The following is a 21157-nucleotide window of genomic DNA, read 5'->3' on the forward strand; positions in this document are numbered from 1 at the left end:
AATGGCATGGTCTGATCTGGCCCGTGAGCCGGTGGCTGACGGCCCGTTTATTAAGTAAAAAGCAGCTCGAACAGTTCAATAAGCAGCTGGAGCCCTGGAGCTCAGTTTGTCTGTATTCTGCAGGCTTCGGTTTTTAGCGCCAGCAAGTGAGGGGGTTCCTCTTCTCTCTTCCATCCTCTTGGCTCTAGAGGCTCCAGAGGGGATCCAGAGGGCTGCAGCCTTGAATCGGCTTCGCCTTTATTCCCCAGAATGGCGGCGGACCTTTATGAACCCTTGGATCCATTTCTATTCGTCTCATCAACAGTGTTACCGTTGCATCTTGCACCGATGGCTGCTTACTGACGCTCAATCCCGCTTGTACTAACTAGACTATAATCTTCCACACATTGTTCCGCGCATCCATCGCTTCACATCAGCATCAACGCATCCATCGACTCCAACGCCACCATCCCACTCTGCAACGCCAAAACAATCCCCATCAATCTCGAACCTCAATTCATTCACAGACGATCCATCCATTCAAACAACCATCTCCTACGAACTATTCCGTGTCCATGTGGGGATACCCTTTTCCCGCCCCTCCCCGCGCATCTCGGCAAACCCGTCCATCCTATTCGACCGAAAACTCTCGATTATTGTCTCGCCTTGGGCTGTCGTTGGTCGAAGGGTCCGAGCAAAAAAGGGAGACTAATGAAGAATAAGCGCCAACACACAGTTTCGGTAGACGATTCCATCCATCGTTCCCCTCCTCTCATCCAACAGCACTTTCTGCGCAGTCTGGAACTTTTGTTGGCCCAACCGGTCTATCGAATTTGCGTAGATGGAATGCCGTGGAGACCGCCTCGGTTAGCATCCAAGGTCGCCGTAGAAAGAAAGGAAGCCCAAAAAAGCACATATACAGTGAGTGGTAGGGCTGCCGTGTCTTGTCTAGGCCTAGATCACTCTCAGATTCACGGCATCCAAACGCACGTAAGAAGCCAAGCCAAGAAAGCATAGCCTCGATAAGCTACACGCCAGATCGACATTGTGACAATCCTGGCGTGAGGCACCCTGCCTGGACCCTTTTGGTCGCGTTAATGGCCTCCGAGCAGGCAACCCTTTTAAATGCCCTTGAGAAGGATTCATCGACCTCTTGGGTAAGGCGGCGCTAACCTCGCCTCCATCCATCCATCCATCCATCCATCCATTCTATAAGTCATGCCAAGTGCCATGCCGTGTTGTGTTGTATGCAGAATTCAACACCAAACGTACTCATTCCTGAGATATCACATACCAACACTGTAGCATCTTGGAATACCATTCACATCTTCAACCACCAACAAAGACATGATCATCATCTCGTCATATTGAGGAAAATCAGAAGCAAAAAAGTGATAAAATATGTCCATGAATAGTGAATACTATGCGAGGGCAGAAGCGAAAAAGTGCCCCCCATCTAAATTTAGAGTACATGCATCTAATAAGTGGCGTCCAATACGGAACAGAACAATTGCCGTCTGACTACTGCTGACTCGTCGATCTTTGATCCAAGCAACACATCATTTGTCCCATCCCATCACAAAAATGTTTCGCCTGCCTTTCCCTTGCAGCTCCCGTGGATCGCAGCAAGCCACCGTGGTGCACTATGCCAGATCCTCACTGGCCACCCGTTTTTATATCCCGCCTCTCTTCCCTCCCTCCCTCCCACAGTCACATCTCATATTCCCAAAAGGAGTAACTGTTTTTGAGCCGCCGCCGCCGCCGTTCCGTGGTATCGATCAAAGCAACATGTTAGTCGTAAGAACAAACAAAGATCCAACCCTTGCTCCTCTTCCTGCCAGAAAAGTAAAAAAAAAAAAAAAATATAGGCAATGAAGTAAAAGAAGTAAAAGAAGTAAAAATATCATGACATCGTCGTCTCACAAGTCATCATCCACAGCACCGTAGTTTCTCCCCTAACTCCTCACCCACTAATACTGTAGATAGTCCGGCTTCCGTGCCATGTTGACCGGAGGCGGGCCTTCGTCGTCGTCAACGGGATAAGGTGGAATCGATGTCTCCGAATCTCGCGGTCGATGGCCGTATTCGGACAAAGGAGTCTTTGGTGGCAGAGGCGGCGCTACTTTGGAGGGTATCGACAGCGGCTCAATTCGAGAGTACTGTTTGGGAGGCACCACAGGCAGCTGATACTTGGACTCTTCGTCGGGGCTCGTAATGGCAATCGGGTCGTCGGAATAGGCGACCCTGTACTGGCTCGGGGCCGGCGACATGTCCACAGTCTCCTTCTCAGATGCGGGACTGACGGTTCTGCCGTAACGCGAGTGTCCGGTGCCTGGCCGGATATGATCGCCAGAGACTCTGGGGGAATTCAGAGTATTTGCCTGCAGGTGTAGGCTGTCCGCCCCTGATTCAAAGGACGAACGACTCGGGGGGCTTTGTGGGCTGTGGGAGAGGAAGCCAACCGGGGAGTCGCCGGGCAGCTCTACAGCAAAAGGCTGCTCAAAGTTGTTCTCCGATGTTGACTTGACGAGTTCGGGCACGGTGGGGTTGCTTCGTTGTTCCCACCGTATCTTTGCCCTGTGAATCTTGGCCAGCCTGGTCGAGATGCCGTGGATCATCTGCTGCTCGTCTGGGCGTTGCATGTATCGCCGAGTGCCAGTGCTGATATCGCTCAACCGGTTCCATTCGTTCATTCCGAACTCGCCGACTCCCACCTCGACATTGAGGCGGTAGTAGTTTTCGACATTGACTCCGCGCTTCGCCAGGTGCTCGTGGAGCATGTACTCGTGGATCTTCTCGCAGCCTTCGATTTTGGAAATCATCTTTCTCCGCGCCTCAGCAAACTCGCCCAGGAAGCCCTCATACCACACTTGCTGGTTTCCATCGCTTCCACGAGGGCGTTTTCCGGTGCCGACGCTGACAAACACTCCGACTTCTCGTCCTGGCCACTCGTTGATGACAGCCTCGTCCAGAGCCTCGGGGGAGGGGTTGAAGGTGCCGGCTCCGTCGTCGTGGAAGACTGACTGACCAATCTGGACGGGCTTGAAAGCAAGGCCAATAGAGCAAGTTGCCCGTCCAGCCTGCCAGATCTTGCAGTCAAATTCCGGCGGTGGTTCCTTGCGCGAATCGTAGGACCGTAGCAGTACGGGGGGTGTTCCTCGTCCGGATCCTTTGTACATTGCCGTCACGGCACTATATCATTTCACCAAGTTAGCCATGTATGCAAAAAACTAATAGGCAGGAAATTCGGGGTCTTACGTCTTGGTCCTGTTCTCTCTCGCGTCGTATAATCTTGCATTTCCATTTCCGTATTTCATATTGATGGCTGGCCGTGTGGAGACATGGCCGGCAGTATGGCGCGCACTGAAGCTGACGGTGCTGGCGTTGCTGGAATGTCGCTTCGGAGATCCCGATGAGCGTCGGGAATCAAGCGGGTTGACCACTTCTGTCTCGGTGTCGTTGCCCTCCCTGTGGTATACGGTGTGCTCCCAAACTCCCTGCTTGATGGCATCTTCCAGCCTGCTGGCCTTGAATAGCGTAGATCGGTATGGGATGCCGGCAATCGTCTTGTCGGTTTCAAACACCATCTTCGTCATGCGGACATACAGCTCCTTGCAGGTCTCCAAGTCCAAACGCAGCCTGCCCAGCATGATAGCGATCAACCCGCCTGTGCCGGTACCGACAATCAGGTCGAAATGATCGCAGGGTTTCGGGATTTCATGTCTGCGAGGTGCGCGCCCTTCGATGTCGACAAATGCGCGGTGCATGAGTTCCTGGATGATGATGAGCATGGAGTAACCACGAACGCCTCCTCCGTCTGTGCGAGTTAAGCATTAGCAAAGCTATTCGACGACATGACAATAAAAGATATTGAGGGGGGTCATACCGAGAGACAGAATGCGCAGAGGCGGCCCTTTGGTGGTGTCCGACCTCCGGACTCCGTACGAGTCCATCATTGTTGATGCGAAACAGTCGCTGACTGGTGTGAATGTGTGTCGGGCTCTGAGATGCGAAGATTCGGATCGGAGAATGTCTTGTCGCGATGTGAGAGAGAGAGAGAGCGACGCTGCTTTGTTCGGGTCGAGATTTTGCGCTTTGAGCGTCTTATCAAAGAGGAACCACGTTTCTTGGAATGCGACCAATCAATAATCAGTACCGCCTAAATTCTTTTGGTGCTGATTCGCAGTCAAGTTCGTATCGTAGTCGCAAACACGGATGCGCTGGGGTTTGCAGTGTCCAAATTCCGCAGGCTTCTGTTGCAATATGTCGCGCGGTCGGTAATAGTGATCTGTCAGGTGAACAATAGAATAACAGAGTCGGAAAGATAAGACAAAGAGAAGCTAAGGTAAGTTAAGAGAACAAACATGGAACCTCAGGCAGTCATGATGAATGAATCATTTCTCTTATTACCTTGCACCCTCTGCCCAAACGGTGCCGTGACGCAATCGCCCGGACATAGCAAGTCTAGGGCTGCTAATAAGCATGGATGGGAGCGGAGGGGTGAGGCGAGGGGCGAGAGGCGCAGCCGAAGAACCGCTAAGCAACGTCACAGGGCCCGTTGGCGGGAACTGTCACGCCTGTGGGCCGCTACAGAATAGCGCTACAGACATTGATGCATGGATGGATTGATGGAGCTACAGTTAGTATCCATAGAACGCCCGAAGCACGAACGAACGGCTGTTTTGCTTTGCATGCGCGCTCAAAGGACGATCCGGTGCGCTGGTCAGGAACGGGCTTCCCGGGACGCGCGAAGCTTCAAGTACCGAAGCTGCCGATTTGAAGATGGATAAACGGCAATAGATGCGGTCTTTTCTTTTGTTTTCTTCCTTTTTCTTTTCCTTGTTTTTCGAGGGAAAGGAGTTTTTTTTTAAGTTCCGAAGAGAAGCGATTCCGAAGCGAAGCGGAGAGAAGCCCAGCCCGGAAGAAATGGCTGAGAGAGCCAAGAAGCTGCGAGAATCGAGGCCGGATGCCAAGTCTCACTTGTTGCCGTCACGAGGAGGCCGGGTGTGACGGCTTCAACACGATACGATATGACAGTACTCTATACATGTGATTTCATCCTCTCTCTCTCTCTCTCTCTCTCTCTCTCTCTCTCTCATCTGTGGAGGCTACAGTATCTGGCATCATTAGAGATACAGCTGGTTGATGTCCATGTTGATCTGAGGACCCTTGTTCCTGTCCTTCATCAAAATCTGTCTTCCTTCTGCTTCTGTTCGTCACACCTTCAGAGACAAACGCTAACGAACCCCCCCATGTCCGTGTGGGTGCTTTGTTTCGTGGGGGATGGAAGTTTTTCCAGCCTTTGGGGGCTGTGCAGGTTGGGATCCCATTGAAGGGTGCCTGGCGGGGCAGCGAATGTGAGACACTGGACTGGATGAGTGGATGAGGATGGAATCGAAGCCACGTGATGGCTGCACATCACGATACCGAATTGGAACAGTCTGTTTCTCTCTTATTTCACAGTTCAAGGCTGCCATCACCAGAGTACGAGAAGATGGATCAAATCAACGCCACGGCTAGACCCTGAACTGAAGGATGTGATAGCAATGCTCGTACATGTACCTCGCTCTCAGCCGATGTAAGATTCCGATATTGAGGGTCGACGTACTGCATCTCTCCCATTGGCACAAGTGGTAAGCTGAGAAAGCCCTTTGTCAGGATGGAGATGATTACACACTCGTTCAGACCAACTGCGCCCCGTATATCGTAAGGCTTCACGGCTAAGAGCACCCGTACTCGGGATGAGAATCTCATTGCCCTTGCAGGACGTGCCGCATCGCATCGCATGTTTATTCCATCATGGCATTGACGCGGCGACTGACTAAGACGGCATCACCAGCACGGCCCAAAGTTAATATGATACGTGTAGGTCAGTCAATACTAGGCCTAGTACGACTCGGGAGGTAAGGCAAAGGCACATGCACGTAGCGGCTTTACGTCAGGATTTCGTATTCACGTTACTACGAATTCCATCGCCACTGCTGTCGGCATAACGAGTATGAGGCCTCTTAGGAGAACGTTCATTTCATTTCACTTCAGACAGCTGAGCTCAAGAGGCGAAGAATCGGTGAGAGGTGAGAGCAAGGGTGAGCATTTGATGACTTCGCTTCTCTAGCGCTAGCGGCTCGAGGCGCAGACGGCTGTCTTGTATATAATGCATGCCACGTATATGGAATCCCTCGAATGTGTAATCCGTATGCGTACCTGCATCAAGCATTGTTGATAAGGTTGTTAATAAGAGCTGATGATTTTCATGTTGGCAGCTATGGACCCTCGTTTCACGACAGAACAATTGAAGACGCGCAAGACAAAAATAGAATGTGGCTGCAACGTTAAAACCTGTGGCTGACGATCAAGTCAAACTCAATTACGCGTAGCCGCTAGTATTCCCAGCTGCGGTGGCAAGTTCTTTGACGGATTAGCACCTATGAGCTCTGCAAAGCTCCCACTTGTAGATATACTCGTACTGTATGTTTACCAAGATGGGAGAGTCGCGAGATGATCTTTTACCACTACGAATTTGAAAAGCGTCCTACGGCTCCTGATTCGGCAGCGTGCATTGCCACGCTTGCTTTAGGAGACCTGAACCCCCCGTCTTCCGCCGCCGACTCAGCCTCGTTGTACAACCTATCACATCTCGTATACGAATCTCAGAGTATGTACAATAAAATCCCAAAACGCCTTGATGAGAGGATTTCAATATCTTGCGAAAAAGAAGCAGAAGGGAACAAGCTTCTGCAATTGAGTCTATGAATGCCACCGGAATCTTTAGTAGCGACGCCACTTGGAGCTTTCAAGGTGCTGGAGGATGGAGCTGCATGTCGGCATGCATTGCATTGGCTGAAAGACCGGCCTGGCTGACACTTTTATTAATCTTTTATTAATCTTTGCCCTACCGGGCATCTCAGCCCTTTCGTGTCGGTGGGCTGCCTTGTAATGAATTATTCATCATGAGTCGACAACGCCAAAGGATTCCATATATTAGCATGGAGAGGTGGGTGTACAACCGTGAGTGCCAGACCGTGTTCTGGCTTAACGATACACTTCTCGTTGTGATTCAGCAGGCTACTATCAATAAAAATGAAAAGATGTGAGGTGCACCTATCAATAGGATCAAGGCTGACAGATTGGGTGCACAGCACCACTACGTACGTGTAGATGGTAGCTACGAGGCTGCATGTATGTGTGAATGGCGGGAGCATCCCCCTTCCCTCCATTCCAGGTCGTCTCAATGCCAGCTGCGGCAATAATAGCAGCCGCAAAAGCTATTGACATGTATTAAAATCCGCACGTGTCAGGCGCAATCCGACTCTGTGGCGCCTCAGAGGCAATCAAATGAAACCCAGGCTTGCCTGGACAAGCTGAACTGTGCCGCGAGTTTCGTCCGCATCATTGCGTCGAACCAGGGCATGTGCCGTCCCGCAGGTTATTTGTGGATTTGAGCGCAAACAATTGTCACTAGCTCTTTGCCGACAAGACGTGAGATAGGCATGGCATGTAAGGCATGTACTGTACACGATGACGATGTATATTGTTGATAAGCTGCAAGCTGAATCAAGCACATTAGCCGCCAAGTGTGTGAGCAGCACGGCGAAATGATAGGCGGCAGTGTGTCTGTGATGGACGTAGACTCGTGCGTGGTTTCAGGCGGCATGGCAGCCTCCCCATTTGCCGGGGACGATCCAATGACGTGCAGAGGACTCGTGCAACAGGTGCTGAGTGATGATGATATTACGAGCACTGTAACATCCCAAAGGGACAAAAATATATTTGATCCTGGCTGGGAGGATAAATTTACTCACCTGCAGAAACGAGTACCCGCAAGTGCTCACAGGCCTACATTCGCGTACATACACGGATGGATGGACGCTACATTTGAATTGACGGCACTAGCAGTAGCAGCAACACTTGTGCTTCAAACAGACGGACGAGAGAGCCAAGGCGTTAAGCGATGGGCACTTTTCAGCCGCGAATTGGAAACCAAGAGGCCACGGGCAGTAGCACCGAGCTTCTGCAGCTTTTCCCAAGTACCTGGTCGTGCTGAATTTAGGACTCCAATAAAGTCGCCACTGGCTCCAGGCACGGGACGAAGGCGTGTGTTGTTGATGGATCCCCCTAAGAACAACGACTCAGCTCAGGAATCAATCAATTCCATCAAAGAGCAAATCACCAGACGGTGAGAGCCTTGCCTCGCCCACTCCACGGCCTCACGGCTTCCGAGACGAGACACGCTGATGCCGCCACATTGTTACCCCATGCGAGCTATGCCCGGCACAGCCTAGAGCAAGGACGCGACGTCGAAACGGTAAATTGGCAGCGAGTTTCGGCAGGCCGCTAGTCCGTCCCCAGGCGAGGGCGAGGTGCCAACATGATCCAATCAGACTGGCCTGGTTCCCATCTGGGTCTTTACAACTTTTGGTTTTTTTCGGGCGAGGCTGTGAGGTGATTCGCCCTGGGCTGATGGCCGAGGCTAGACAAGACGAGACGAGAAGCAGCACTGGGGGCAGCGAATCAAGCAGCCTCTCAGGCAACGCGTCAGCCCACACACGGAGACAATCCGCTGCATGTTGGTCTAAGCCGAGTCGAGTCAGCTGCGTCTACAGAATGTGTACGAGTATGTACGAGCACTCATTACTGCACGGATTACGAGGGAGGACGAGATTCGAGTCTTTCCTTGGCCCGGGTGGCGTGGCGTTGCGTGTGCCCGGGGCTGCGGTCCTGGGAGCCGGGCCTCGCTGCTGAAGAATTTCAGAAGTTTGGAAACAAGGCACGTTGGATTTGTGCATGTATGTATGTATGTACATCCAAGTACATGTATATGCGAAGTCGGACCAGCCACCATGTACAAAGGAATCAGTGCAAGTGTGTATTCAACATGACATGTTTGCTGGTCCCTTGCGCGAGACGAGATTGGGATGGACAAGGTCAACTCTGGTGAGTTTAGTGCACAGGGCCGCCTGCAATAATAGGATCTGATTATGTCCTCAATTCCAATGATTACAGTTGAATACATGTACGAGTATCTTCTGGGTACATGTGTCATTGATATGACTGCTGGGGCCGGGCATCCTTCGGTGTCGGGGGTGCAAAGCTGCGTATGTGCGTATTGCCGTGAAGGGCACCCTTCAAGTTTAGTACGATACGGTACTGTCCTGTACAGGGCAACCAGTGGTTGGGCAGGAATACATTGAACCGATTGCATTGCATCAAGTGTCTCGAACGTTGCTCATCCTACAGGTAGTCAAGGATCAAGACTGCGGTATTCATCACCTGAGAGGCTTTCAGCAACTAACATTGAGTCCTAGTACATGTAGGAAAGGCTCTGTGGAGCGATGTCATTAACCATTGATTCAATATATCGACGGGATATGGGTACTATTGACTAAGTACTTAGGTTGGTACATGTACGAATCTACTAGATTGAGCCCTATCTGCTCACCCTGCGGCAGAACCGAAGCATCTTGCAACGATCATGATACATCACTTACATGTACTACACCAAGAAATCTCAGCTGTATAGACTTGCACAAAGCAAAGCACCCTCGTGTTTGTTTAAGTGTGTGTTGCACCAGATGCATGCATGCACCATATTCAGTCCTCACTTGTATTTGCCCGAGCCTCAAAGAGAAAAAATAGAGCAAAAGAAGTGCCCGGAGGAGCAGCATCCAGCACCAGACCCTTGACAGATTAAAAATAAAAAATAAAAACCGTCACGGCTTGCGAGCCTCTGGACCACCCCTTGCCCTCAAGGTGTCGTTTCATCCAAATAAAACGGCCCCCTCTCCTCTCTCCTCTCCTCTCTCCCGTCCAGTCGCAGTACTGGTTGCATGTGCCGAACTGCGCGCTGGTACATGCGAGTACCTCCCGGCTATTTGTGCGGCACTGAGTCCGTGCCTGTGACATCCAATTCAGTGCCGTCCAGTCAATGGATGTCATGTCATGTCGGATGTCATCAATGCTACCAGACATGTACATGTACCTGTACCTGAGGCCGCCACTGGCACTGGTAATGCATGGCCTTCGATAGGCACGATCATGATCAATCAATAGCTCAACTGTCAGGCCGGCCCTGGCAAGCGCAGAGCCAATTGCTCGCCACAGCAGATCAAGTCAATCAATAGCATCAAATCAAAGAAAAGCAAATCCATTGGGGAATGAGAAAAGAGCTCCAGCTTGCCTGTGGACCAGCCCGAAAGGCTCTCTCAGCAGAACTCCGTCAAACCTCGCCTACGGGCCAATGGCAGCGCCGCTGGGGCCTGCACAGCCAGGCGGCCCGCCAACTAAAATATAGCGGCTTGCCCTTCCCTGAGCGCCCACCAGCGCCGGAAGCCGTCGGCCAGTGGACTGGGCTGGGCTGGGCTCAAGCTGGGCTGGATCAATTGGACTGGACCCGGTACCGCCCTCGGTAGCGCATCTCGCAGCGCCTACAGAGTACCCAGTACCGCTGGTACCACTACCAAGTACCAGTACCAGTTACAGCCAGGGCCCGCCCAAGGTCAACTGGCTGCACTGACGATTTACAGCCTCGCCCGCCAGGCCAGAGCCTTGAACCACAAACTCCCCTCCCCCCAAAACCAAAACACCCAGCCTTACCCTCTTCTTCGCTCCTTTGCTGTCTCACCTCATACTCTGCTTCTGCTTCTCCCAGCCGGCCGTCGTTTTTGCTCCTGCTTCCTCATCCTCACTCCCAGCCTCGAATCCCCTCCAATTGCTGCGTGCTGCTTCTCTCTCGCCACATTCAACGCTCTGCACGCCTCGTCTTCGCTGCATCAATTCAGCGGGCGTTCGAAAAGCTGCCGACTGCTCCGCCTGGCCTCGCCCAGCCTGAGTCGTCCGCCCTCTCCAACCAAAGAAAAAAAAAACCTGCCACAACCACCGTCTCACCTCGTCTCGTCTCGTCGTCTCACGTCGCCTTTCCTCTTTGTCTTCTCTTCTCGTCGCTGAGCCCGTCGATGGAACCGTCCAGTAAAAAGCGGAAGCTGGCTCCCAAGGTCAACACCTCTGTGGCTCCCAACCCTCAGCCTGCTGCGCAGTATTCCCACGAAACGGTTAGCCTTGCGTCTCTCCCCCAACCTCTCGACTACTTGCTGCTACCGTCTCTTTTCCATCCGCCTCCTCTTCCCATCGTCTTCTTCGCCCTCACTACATGTACTCTCGCATTTGTTGCTAACAGTTTGTCGCCCATTCCCAGCCGCCACAACAACAGCCTTACCCCGTACACGATGCTCCGGTTGCCGAACGACAAGACTTCGAGGCCTTTGCGCGTCATCTGCAGGATGCGGCCATGCTGATACAGCGCCAGACGGAGCGCCCGCCTCACAGCGACGTATCCGTCTTGCTGCTAAGCTGGGAAGAGGATCGTACAGTCGATGAGGACGTTGCCGCGGTAGAACAGGTCATGCAGAAGCAGTACGGCTTCACCACGCAGCGCTGGCAGATCCCCACCGTCCCAAACCCAAGCATCAAGCTCGGCGTCCAAATGGCGTCCTTTCTCGAAAACGCAAGGCCCAACCACCTCCTCATTATATACTACGCTGGCCACGGATATGCCGGCCCCGATGGCCAGCTGTATTGGGCCTGGTGAGTTTCATCCTTGGGCGCTCGCCATCCCCTGCCTCTCTGCCTCTCTATCACTCTGCCTCTGCATCACCACATCAGTCACTACATCACCACATCATGCGTGTCGCCATCGCCATCATCATCTCTAATCACTTGTCCATCTAGCAATGCGCGCGAGGATGCTGCCAAACTTAAATGGGATGGTGTACGGTGCTTGTTCGAAGATGCCCAGTCCGACATTCTCCTGCTCCTGGATACATGTGCCGACCCCGAACCCGCAGCTGCGGGCAGCCACGGTATGAAGCAGGCCATTGCGGCCTGCTCTCGAGAGCACAAGGCCCGACAAGAACCTGGACAACGCTCCTTTAGCTCTTTCCTGGTAGAAGCGCTTCGCAAGCTGAGCGCGGGACAGCAGCCTTTCAATGTCCAGCGGCTCTACGAAGAGACTCGTGCCCTGAAGCAGCAGCAACGTGCAAAGAGCCCAACTCCCGCAAGTGGCGCAACAGCTTCCGCCTCGCCCATCATGCCCATATTCTTCACCCTGACTCCCGGCAAAGGGCAAAACTTGGTACTGGCGTCCATGGTTGGCAGGACGCCTCTGCCTCCCCTGAATGGCGTAGATGCGCCAGATGGGCAGAGTAGTCGCGCTCGTGAAGACCATCTCATTGACCCGGATTCCGTAGCTGACATCAGGTTTGAAGAGCCCCGGATATTGGTTTGCACAACATTTGTTGGGGATGCAAGTCCAGACATGTCCTACTTTCACCAGTGGCTACAGAACAAGCCGACCCTGGGCGCTACCATCGCCGTCGAGGGCATGTTCCTTGGGCCGCCTACAATGCTTCTCATCTCCATGCCCCACTCCATATGGAATGTCGTCCAGCACGATAAGGTCTGCTGCTTCTTGGGCTACATTAGCTCTCACAACATGATTCATCTGTATGAAAAGCTGGTTGGGCCCGCCGGTATCCGCCCTTCTGCCAAAGAAGTAGAGGACGGCCGTATTCTGCTGGAAGCCAGGGAGCTGGCGGCGGGAACACCTTCGCGAGCTCGGCGAGATCCCGATCCCTATCTGCACGCGGCAGCTCGAGATGGCCTCGAGTACAGGTCGCAAAGTAGTCCATCCGGAGCGGCCTACACTCCAGCACCCCCTCGAGCTATCGCTCCAGTCAAGCCAAAGGACGAGGTTGAAGATTCTGCAGAGATGCAAGAAGCCGCAGAGCAGCTCAAGGCTCTCAGTCATGTTCGACCCAGAAGTGATGATGGCCCTCCGGCTCCCCCCGTTCCAGCTCCTCCTGCTGCAGCCACTGCGCCTCCTCCCGTGCGGCACCGAACAACGCTTCCAGATGGTATCCCTGAATCGAGGCACATTGAGCCAAACATTCCACGCGACGTCAATGATTCTGGAGTTGGCGATGCCATGGCACTAGACTCGACCCCATTGCGTATGAAGGCACCTCGACGGTCCCTCCCCAAGCAGGAAACTAGATGTGATCACTGTACTCATGCACCTTTCAAAGATTCCTCGTCTCTTCGAAAACACATTGCGGCCGCCCACACCCGACCGTTTCCCTGCGCCTTTTCCTTTGCCGGCTGCGCCAGTACATTTGGATCCAAGAATGAATGGAAGCGCCACATTGCTTCGCAGCACCTCTGCTTGACGTACTATTGTTGTTCGGCTTGCCCGCAGAGCTCGGCAGAGGGCAAGGGCAATGAATTCAACCGAAAGGATCTCTTCACGCAGCATCTCCGCCGAATGCACGCCCCGTTCCAGATCAAAAGGACCATTGCCAAGGGTGACAGCAAGCTGCAGGCCGAATGGGATGCGCACGTCAAGGACATGCAACAGTCCTGCCTAGTTACCAGGCGGCATCCCCCACAGAAGTCGGCCTGTCCCCGGAAAGAGTGTAACGCCCTTTTCGAGGGGCCCACGTCTTGGGATGAGTGGACGGAACATGTTGGGCGGCACATGGAGAAGGGCGAGGGCCAGCGGCTGGGCATTGACAAGCTGCTGGCGGAATGGGCTCTTGACGAGGGTATCATCGAGCTGAAGAGCGATGGCGAGTATCGTTTGTGCGCCACAAACGGCGTCCTCGCCGGTGGCGGCAACGGCAGCGTGAATAACGGCGTTGCTGGTTCTTCGCAGCCATCTCTGGAGCACAAGGAGTCGAACGTCTCTCTGGCAGAACATGCGTCTTCGGCGGATGAGGCCCCAGCCGTGGAAGTCAAGTCGACGGATGACATGGAAATGGCGGAAGGATGAACAATCCTCCTTCACCAGCTCAACATGGCCGACGCCACTTCCGACTCTTCCCATTAAATTTCTCCCTGTGCATGTATACACGACATCTTTCCTTTGCGTCTACAAAAACCGAGAATGACTCACGAAAGCCACGATACGGAAGCCTTGTTTGCATAGCTCATTGTCAAGTTTGTTTTCTTCTCCCCCTTTTCTCTTCCATCCCGTCAGTCCTTCCCGCTTGCATTCACCTTTGCTATCATATTATAGTGTACTCTGAAGGTTCAAAGGTTACTACTGCCCCATGGGCGTTTCTTTTTTCTTTTCTCTTTTATTTCCACATCTGGCCCTCGTACTATTTTTCCTTTTTTCTATATTTTTACTTTATTCTGCTTTTTCTCATGGGAGGCGTTGGTATGGTTTGAAACCTGTAGGGAAAGCATCAAACGGTGATAAAACGGAGTCTGTGTTTCTCTCATGCTACTACTGTTGAATAGTGCTCTTCGAAAGCAGGCCAAGGAATGTTTCTTACACGACTTCAAGGGTATACACTACCCGAAATTGATGGGCGAGCGGGAGCGGCGGGAGGGGAAAGATACAAAGCATACAATTCGAATAAAAAGACATCAAAAAAAAAAAAAATTGGAAGTGAAGAGGGGAGGGAAGGCAGAAGAAGATGTGTGATTTCCAAGCTTCAAGCTTCATCTATCGATTAGAATGGTAGAGTAAGAGTGCTCCAGTTCGTTCGGATCAGCGAGTCTTTCTTTTTTTGATGTGATGAGGTTTTCTTTTCTTTTCTTTTCTTTTTTGGACATGATGAGGGTGGTGATGTCCTCATCAAGGTATACGGCATACTACTACTTCCACCAACATCCACCACCATACCTCCTAGGTACTGCGTATGAGCGAGACGCTGCTGGCTTAGGAAGACACATTGAAATGAAACAACAAAAAGTTGAACCTTAAGTCGTAATTCTTCATACACTAAACTCTACTGCTCTGAAGATACTTTATATACATGAAGCCGGCAAAACACCATATCCACAGGTTACGCTAAGCGAGTGAAAAGACATCCTAAAATAAGGGGAAACACCTCTAACCAATTCTGACAGATGCAGGACCGCTAAACGGCAGGTTGACGTTGAAAGTCTGGCTGTTTGCACTTCCAGAGCTAGACTTGGCAGAGGCAGTCTTACCGCCGATGATGGTCACCTTGGAAATGACGAATGGCACCCGCAGGCTGAACTGACCGCCCAGGATGAAGAGGCCATTCTTGTAGGTAAAGGTGACGTGGGTAGTGGCCTTCTGGTTGATGGAGACGCCATCGTCAAGGTACAGCTCGCCCGTGGCAGAGTTTGAGCCGTCGAGGGCGATCTGAAGCTCAAAGTTCTGCTTGCGGAGCTCGGTAGTGGTGTTGGTGGACTTGACGCGCAGGGGCAGGATGGTACCGCCGCGGATGAAGAGCGGGATGGACGTGATGTCGACGTTGCTGATGAGGTGATTGGTGGCACCACCGTCAATGCGCGCGTGAGTGTACCAGTCGTAGAAGATGTCATTCGGGAGATAGACGCTGACGCTGGTAGAACCTTGCTGCGTGACGGGGGCAACAATGATGCCGGGGCCGAAGAAGTACTGGAGCTCGAGGGCGAAGGTGGCCGCGTCGTTCGGGTAGTGGAAGAACATGGGGCTCACGGCCGGCGTGCCGTCAGTGTGCTGGCGGTACAGGGCAGTGTAGATGTAGTCCAGCAGACGGTAGCGAATGTCAATGGCCTTCTTCGCGCTGCTGGTGACTGAGGGCCAGCGGTAAAACTCCTGGCCAATGTTGCCAAAATCGTTGTGGTTGCGGTAAAAGGTGTTGAAAGCGCCCAGAGAAGCCCAGCGCGCGCAGAGCTCCTCGTTGGTGTTGCCGCCGAAGCCACAGACGTCCGAGCCCACGAAGCCGAACTGGAAGAAGGAGGTAAAGGCCAGCATTGTGCGGATGGACTCGGTGTAGTAGCTCCACTGCGACTGGTTGTCTCCCAGCCAGTGACCAACCTTGGAGCCCGCGCCGGCAAAGGTGCTGCGCGTGATGACCAAGGGGCGGAGACCAGGTCGACGAGACAGCATAGCGTCATGCGAGGCCGTCGACATCATGGTGCCGTAGAGGTTGTGGGTGTCGTACATGGCCAGGCCGTTCTGGTGGATCAGGTCGGTGTTGACGGTGTGGTTGGAGATGCCACCCTTGTCAGAGTTCCACGAGTCCTGGTAGGCGGCCTTGTTGTGGATGGCGTACTTGGGGTACAGCAGATCACGGCCTGGAAGACCCTTCTGATTACCCTTGCCTTGGTTGCTTGCACTGTTTCCATTGCTCACAGCCGCGTTGACGACGGGCAGACTGCCGCTGCCAGTGTTGATTTGGAGAGGCTGAACTTGGCTATCGCGCTTGTTGGAACAACCGCCAGGCTGGAAATCGCAAGGCCAGCCGGGCAGCGGACGAGGAGGCGCCCGGACCGGCGGTGGGGCCGGGGGATAACCCACAGCGGCGGCATACGGGTCGGCACAGGGGAAGTTGCACGGGAAGTTGCTGGGCTCGTTCATGTCGATCCACAGAGCGTCAATGTCCAGGCCGGTCTCGGCGTTGAAAAAGGTCTGGAACTGGCCGTTCCAGTACGACTGAGCGTTGGCGGAGAACCAATCAGGGAAGACTGTGACACCAGGCCAGACAACACCGATCCAGACGGAGCCGTTAGCCCTCAGCAGGAACACATCGTCCTGGAGGCCCTGATTGGCAGGCGGGTAGTCTTGATAGGCGACGGCTGGGTCGACCATGACGACGTAGTGCTGGTCGTTTGCGTGCAGGTGGTCAACGAGCTCACGCATCATGGGCATGGGGAAACGGTCTGGGTCGACGGTAAAGACGCGGCGGCGGTCCATGTAATCAATGTCCGTCCACATGGTCTCGAGGGGAATGCCTGCCAAGCTGTAGTTTTGAACAACTTCGGCGACGTTGTAGGCATCTTGGTATCCATATCTGCACTGGTGGAAACCGAGGCCCCAGTATGGCTGCATAGTTGGGAAGCCAGCAAATTCACCATACTGCTGCACTGCTGCTACGGGAGTAGGCCCAGCAACAAAGTAAAAGTCGAACACGCCACCGATGGTGTTGTATTCAAGGTACTGGTTGCCGGAAGCGTCCTGGTTGATCATGATGTCCATGCCGTTGGAGTTGAGGAAGAAGACACCATGGGAGCCCGTGGCACGGTGCTCCAGGTAGAAGGGGTGCGTTCCGTAGAGATTGGCGTTGTTGGGAATGCCATAGCTGTCCTGGTTCCACATCGTGCGGATGTAGTTGGACGTCTTGAGGCGCAGAGGGTCAGAATGCTCGCCCAAGCCGTACAGGTTAGGGTTCGCGGGCAGGCTTGTCCGGAGGCGGAGGTACTGAGACTCGAAGACGAGAGAGGCAGCCGAGGAGTCAAAGAGGACCTCACCAGTTCTGGCGCGGGTGACTTTGAATGAGAAAGGGTTCGCCGTGTAGCTGAATTTGAGGTTGCTGGCTAGGGACAAGACGGAGCCACCGGGGCGAGGGAAGACGGATTCGGGGACCTGGTAGACCTGGTTGTCCTTGTCCTGGATGAGGACGTGAAGGCGGTCCTCTGAGCAACAACATGTTAGCTTGACAAGCTCAATTGATGATGTTTCACGGTTGAAATGAATGTTGTGTGTGAGTGAGGGGGAGTGTTTTGTTTTGCTCAAGAATAAACAGCCCACTCAGCCGAGTATGCCGTCAAAGCTGGCAGGGAGGAGAGTAGAGCAGTGCATGTGCATGTTGACTTACCAGTCTGATACGTGACTTGGAGAATGAGATTCTTCAGATCAGTGCCGTACACATTGCAAGCTGCACCGGCCAGCGTCAGGTCGGCCGTAACGCCGGTGGGCGAGACGCGAACATTGGAGGCCTTGTAGCCCGGGCATGAATCCACGGAGCCTGCAACCGCGTCGTCCCTGTGGAAGAGGGCGGCGGCAGAGGCAAGCCCTGCGTACAAGAGGGCCTTCCAGTAAACCATTGTCGCTGCGAAGACGATGGTCACGATGATGAGGATGGCGGGAGAGGGTAAAGATGATGCTCTGCCTGGGGATCGTCCAGCGCCGTCCCTGGCAGCGGCCATCTTGGGGGAGCCCATCTTTGTATACAAATTTTAATATGCTGTGCTCGTCCGGCTCGGAATCGTCCAAGACACTGAATGCCGTTGCTCCTGCCTTGCACGCTTAGCTCGTCAGCTGTCACCCTCGTCACATCTCCAGCGAGCGTGCGACATTGACATGGCAGATCCAAGTTCCAATTCCAGGCAGTGGGACGGGAGGAGGAGACGAGACGAGGAGGTGCGTGGGGCCATGCATCATATCATGCATACGAGTTGAGTATAACAAGACACAAGACACGGGACCCCGGCAAATGGGGCCCCGAAGCTGGGCAAGCTAGCTGGGCTACTGGATTGGATTTGCTCATCTTTGAGGCCTTGCGTACCTGAGGTAATCAAGTAGGTAATACGGCAGTCGGGTTGGATGGACTCGATGCAATTGGCCGTTGCCGGGGATATCGAAGCTTGTCTCTAGCGGGAAACGGCGTTTATGGCCGTGAGGAGAAAAAGAACGCGGGCGCCAAGGTCGGGCGAGAGAGATTGACGAGGCTGTTGCGGGACAAGACAAGGCGCCAAGCAGGAGAGAGTGAGACAGGGCAATCAAAGGACAATTGTTGGTTGAGTTGAGCGTGGGTGAAGTGCCGATCTCATTCAAGGGCAGAGTTGAACCCATGCCAATGCCAGCCAGTAAGCAGGGGAGGGAGTCCTCAGGCATCTACGAATTACTACATGTAAACATTGGCATTCGATAAAAGCAACAAACAGGCCGCTCAGCTCAGAGTGCAGCACGAATGCTAGAGAGTCTACAGTACAGCAAGAATTACATGTCCATCTTTGCATTTCCAAATTCTCATCTAATTGTCTCGAGCATTCATTCTAATAGACCCTCGATGCAACCTCGGAGCACAAGGTTCAACAAAGGTCACAAGGCACGGCGTCAAATTCTCGAGGTGCACAACCCAGCTCCCAATGCGGGTGGGCCGTGCCCCCTCCATGTCCCCAGACGCTACAGGGTTACAGGGCTCTCAGCGGGCATCCAGTGGGCGTTAGTGGGCTCCTGTTGGCCTGTACCTGCGCAGCTCCCCAACTTCCCCGCACCAAACTCGCCGAGAAGGGCAGCACAAGGCGCTAAGCGGCCCGGGGGGACATTTTTTGCCGGCCCTAAAACCCCAGAGGCCACTACGACCACTAAGCGAGCGCGCTGGGACAATGGCGTTTTGCCGTCGGGAATAGGTCCGGTGTTCTCCTAGTATCACCGACCGCATTGTTATATGGATTATTGCACGCGCACGAGAGACAGGTTGATACTCGCCACCAGGGATATTCAGGGGAAAGAAAAGTAAAAAGGTGCCGCTACTGTGCTTTGGGCGCTCCATCCAGGCCGCCGCAACGGGCCGAATTGCAAAGCAAACTATAATTGATGAAAGGGAGTTGGAAGGAAATGAGGCACTCGGATGCTCGCATCGACTGGCGCAAGGGACCTTTGATGTTGTGGTGGATTCACGTTCATGACACGGCTGCCGAGTCCAGCGCCCAACTTGAGTGAGTCAGTAGCAGAATATTGGAAGCAAAGTATCAAGGATTAATACATGCCCTTGAGATGATTGTCAGTTACTCATCATTACATGTGAGTTCCATCAATATCTTGGTTCTCCCCCACATCCAAGCAGCATAAGTACATCTACACTCAGATCATCCGACGTTGCCAGCGTCGCAGCACTAGCATCGATCTATCAATCATGCGAGACCCCTTGCGTCCAGCTACGGCACGAGTCCCGAGACCTAAACGTGCAAAGGGTAGCATCTTGGGGTGGCATTGAAAAGCTTGAAGCTCAGGATATCCATCATGGTCCGGAGGTTGTAAGTGTGCCCCATAGCAGCTGTGCGCATGTGACACGCCCATTTCCGTTGTGAATGCTTCTCTTTTCCGTCTTCACAAGCATCATCGGGCTCTCTCCGCTTTCCCCGCTCAATCATACGAGATTCCAACTTGGAAATCCCACCGTAGCTTCACATATAGGTAGTCTTGTCCAGTATTCACCGCGAAGTTCCGGAGTGCCAAGAGGGTGTGGAGGTTTGTTCGTCCTACCAACCGGCGCCCTTAGTTAGTGTCACGATCCATGGCTCATGGGATCCCGGTTAAACATTAAATGAGAGATCTCCTGCAGTTCCACCGGGATTGGTAATGAAGTAGAATTTATCCGTTCATCGTTTTACATCCGCAACCGCATGTGTGCTACACTCTCCAACCACATGTTCGCCACGAGACTATAGCCTACCATACTCCAATATAGTGCTGCAAGTGTAAGTGGTTGTACCATGTGAACAACAACATTAGTATAACAACTTTGCCGTTTCCGAACCTTCAGCAGCTGCGGATCCGTCTATACAGTTGCCTACCTTCTTGTATAGGTCAAGATTGCGCATGAACTTTTTGAGAGAATCACTTTTCTTCGGCTCTGCCTCGGTCTGTTATGTAGAATAGATGTGCTGAAGCCGCTGAGCTGCGATGTAACGCTGCAGCCTACTAATCGCATCTATGTGGGTTCTCCGTTTTCGCTCCGCATGTTGGTCTCCGGAGGGGGCAAAAGTGATGAGATGCCAAGATGCATATCATCGGGTATCCAATTCTTCACTGGAACCGCTAGCAATGCTACAAAGGAACCTCGGCTGCTATTCAGACATTGGGGTTGGTGCCAGAGAAATGAAATGTGATGTAGCTTTCGACTGTTGGGCTAGGCATGTGCCCTTGAACCACAATATCCACCTAACCTAGAGAACAGGAAATTTTGGTCGTCTTCGCCTTGTTTCTGATGTCTATAGTGAACACATAGTTGCAAGATAGAAGGAACGAGAGGAAGAAAGAAAAAGGTAGCCGGTGAATAGGTATTTATTACTTGATATGCACGATGAAGTTCGAAAATGCATAGCGCGTGGCTGTGTAAATAAGCTTAATCACGAAGAGAACGATGGCTGAGGTGCAGGCTCGCTATTGAAGCTTACCCTGCTACGGCGGGTTTGAAGTGAGTGTATCAAGATCACAAGAGAGACGCACACACGTAGAAAAACAGGGAGAGAAAGGAAATAGTTATATCCAATACCAAACATCATCACCATTGAGTACGACACAAATACAAAGGTGAGATCCCCATGTCAAGCTTTGTTGATTTCTATAGAGAGTCATGTTGCTTCAAGGTGAATGACAACTGCACGTGATTCTGTCCTCTTCAATTGATTCAAAGCGCATGGTCTGCGGAAAGAC

General features: G+C 52.9%; 4 protein-coding genes across 4 annotated transcripts; 1 reads left to right on the forward strand and 3 right to left on the reverse strand.

The window, feature by feature from the left end:
* Positions 1-1898: 1898 nt before the first annotated feature.
* Positions 1899-4139, reverse strand: V8C40DRAFT_208862 (acyl transferase/acyl hydrolase/lysophospholipase). The gene is made up of 3 exons (XM_083212090.1): positions 3866-4139; positions 3238-3796; positions 1899-3171 (listed from the first exon to the last, which is right to left on the reverse strand). The coding sequence occupies exons 1-3, from the start codon at positions 3933-3935 to the stop codon at positions 1950-1952; spliced, it is 1851 nt and encodes a 616-aa protein (XP_083074499.1). The 5' UTR covers positions 3936-4139; the 3' UTR covers positions 1899-1949.
* Positions 4140-8362: 4223 nt separating this feature from the next.
* Positions 8363-9239, reverse strand: V8C40DRAFT_208912 (uncharacterized protein). The gene has a single exon (XM_083212092.1). The coding sequence runs from the start codon at positions 9179-9181 to the stop codon at positions 8567-8569; it is 615 nt and encodes a 204-aa protein (XP_083074500.1). The 5' UTR covers positions 9182-9239; the 3' UTR covers positions 8363-8566.
* Positions 9240-10546: 1307 nt separating this feature from the next.
* Positions 10547-14349, forward strand: V8C40DRAFT_243351 (uncharacterized protein). The gene is made up of 3 exons (XM_083215403.1): positions 10547-11027; positions 11171-11559; positions 11704-14349. Exons 1-3 carry the CDS (start codon positions 10932-10934, stop codon positions 13799-13801), a joined length of 2583 nt encoding a protein of 860 aa, XP_083074501.1. The 5' UTR covers positions 10547-10931; the 3' UTR covers positions 13802-14349.
* A 523-nt stretch (positions 14350-14872) lies between these two features.
* V8C40DRAFT_274480 (glycosyl hydrolases family 31-domain-containing protein) lies at positions 14873-17820 on the reverse strand (the record flags this gene model as incomplete). Its single annotated transcript, XM_083220609.1, has 2 exons — positions 14873-17409; positions 17592-17820. 2 exons carry the CDS (start codon positions 17818-17820, stop codon positions 14873-14875), a joined length of 2766 nt encoding a protein of 921 aa, XP_083074502.1.
* Between the last annotated feature and the right edge of the window lie 3337 nt (positions 17821-21157).

The sequence above is a fragment of the Trichoderma camerunense genome, assembly GCF_050948025.1.
Source record: "Trichoderma camerunense strain CBS 138272 chromosome Unknown V8C40scaffold_7, whole genome shotgun sequence".
Classification (NCBI taxonomy): Eukaryota; Fungi; Ascomycota; class Sordariomycetes; order Hypocreales; family Hypocreaceae; genus Trichoderma; species Trichoderma camerunense.

Bases quoted from the DNA above. Each gene is read 5' to 3' on its own strand.
- V8C40DRAFT_208862 (XM_083212090.1), bottom strand. From the start codon at position 3,935: ATGATGGACTCGTACGGAGTCCGGAGGTCGGACACCACCAAAGGGCCG. The intron at 3,797-3,865 runs GTATGACCCCCC...TAACTCGCACAG, and splicing joins TCTGCGCATTCTGTCTCTCG to ACGGAGGAGGCGTTCGTGGT. The intron at 3,172-3,237 runs GTAAGACCCCGA...GAAATGATATAG, and splicing joins AGAGAGAACAGGACCAAGAC to TGCCGTGACGGCAATGTACA.
- V8C40DRAFT_208912 (XM_083212092.1), bottom strand. From the start codon at position 9,181: ATGCAATCGGTTCAATGTATTCCTGCCCAACCACTGGTTGCCCTGTAC.
- V8C40DRAFT_243351 (XM_083215403.1), top strand. From the start codon at position 10,932: ATGGAACCGTCCAGTAAAAAGCGGAAGCTGGCTCCCAAGGTCAACACC. The intron at 11,028-11,170 runs GTTAGCCTTGCG...GCCCATTCCCAG, and splicing joins CGCAGTATTCCCACGAAACG to CCGCCACAACAACAGCCTTA. The intron at 11,560-11,703 runs GTGAGTTTCATC...TTGTCCATCTAG, and splicing joins GGCCAGCTGTATTGGGCCTG to CAATGCGCGCGAGGATGCTG.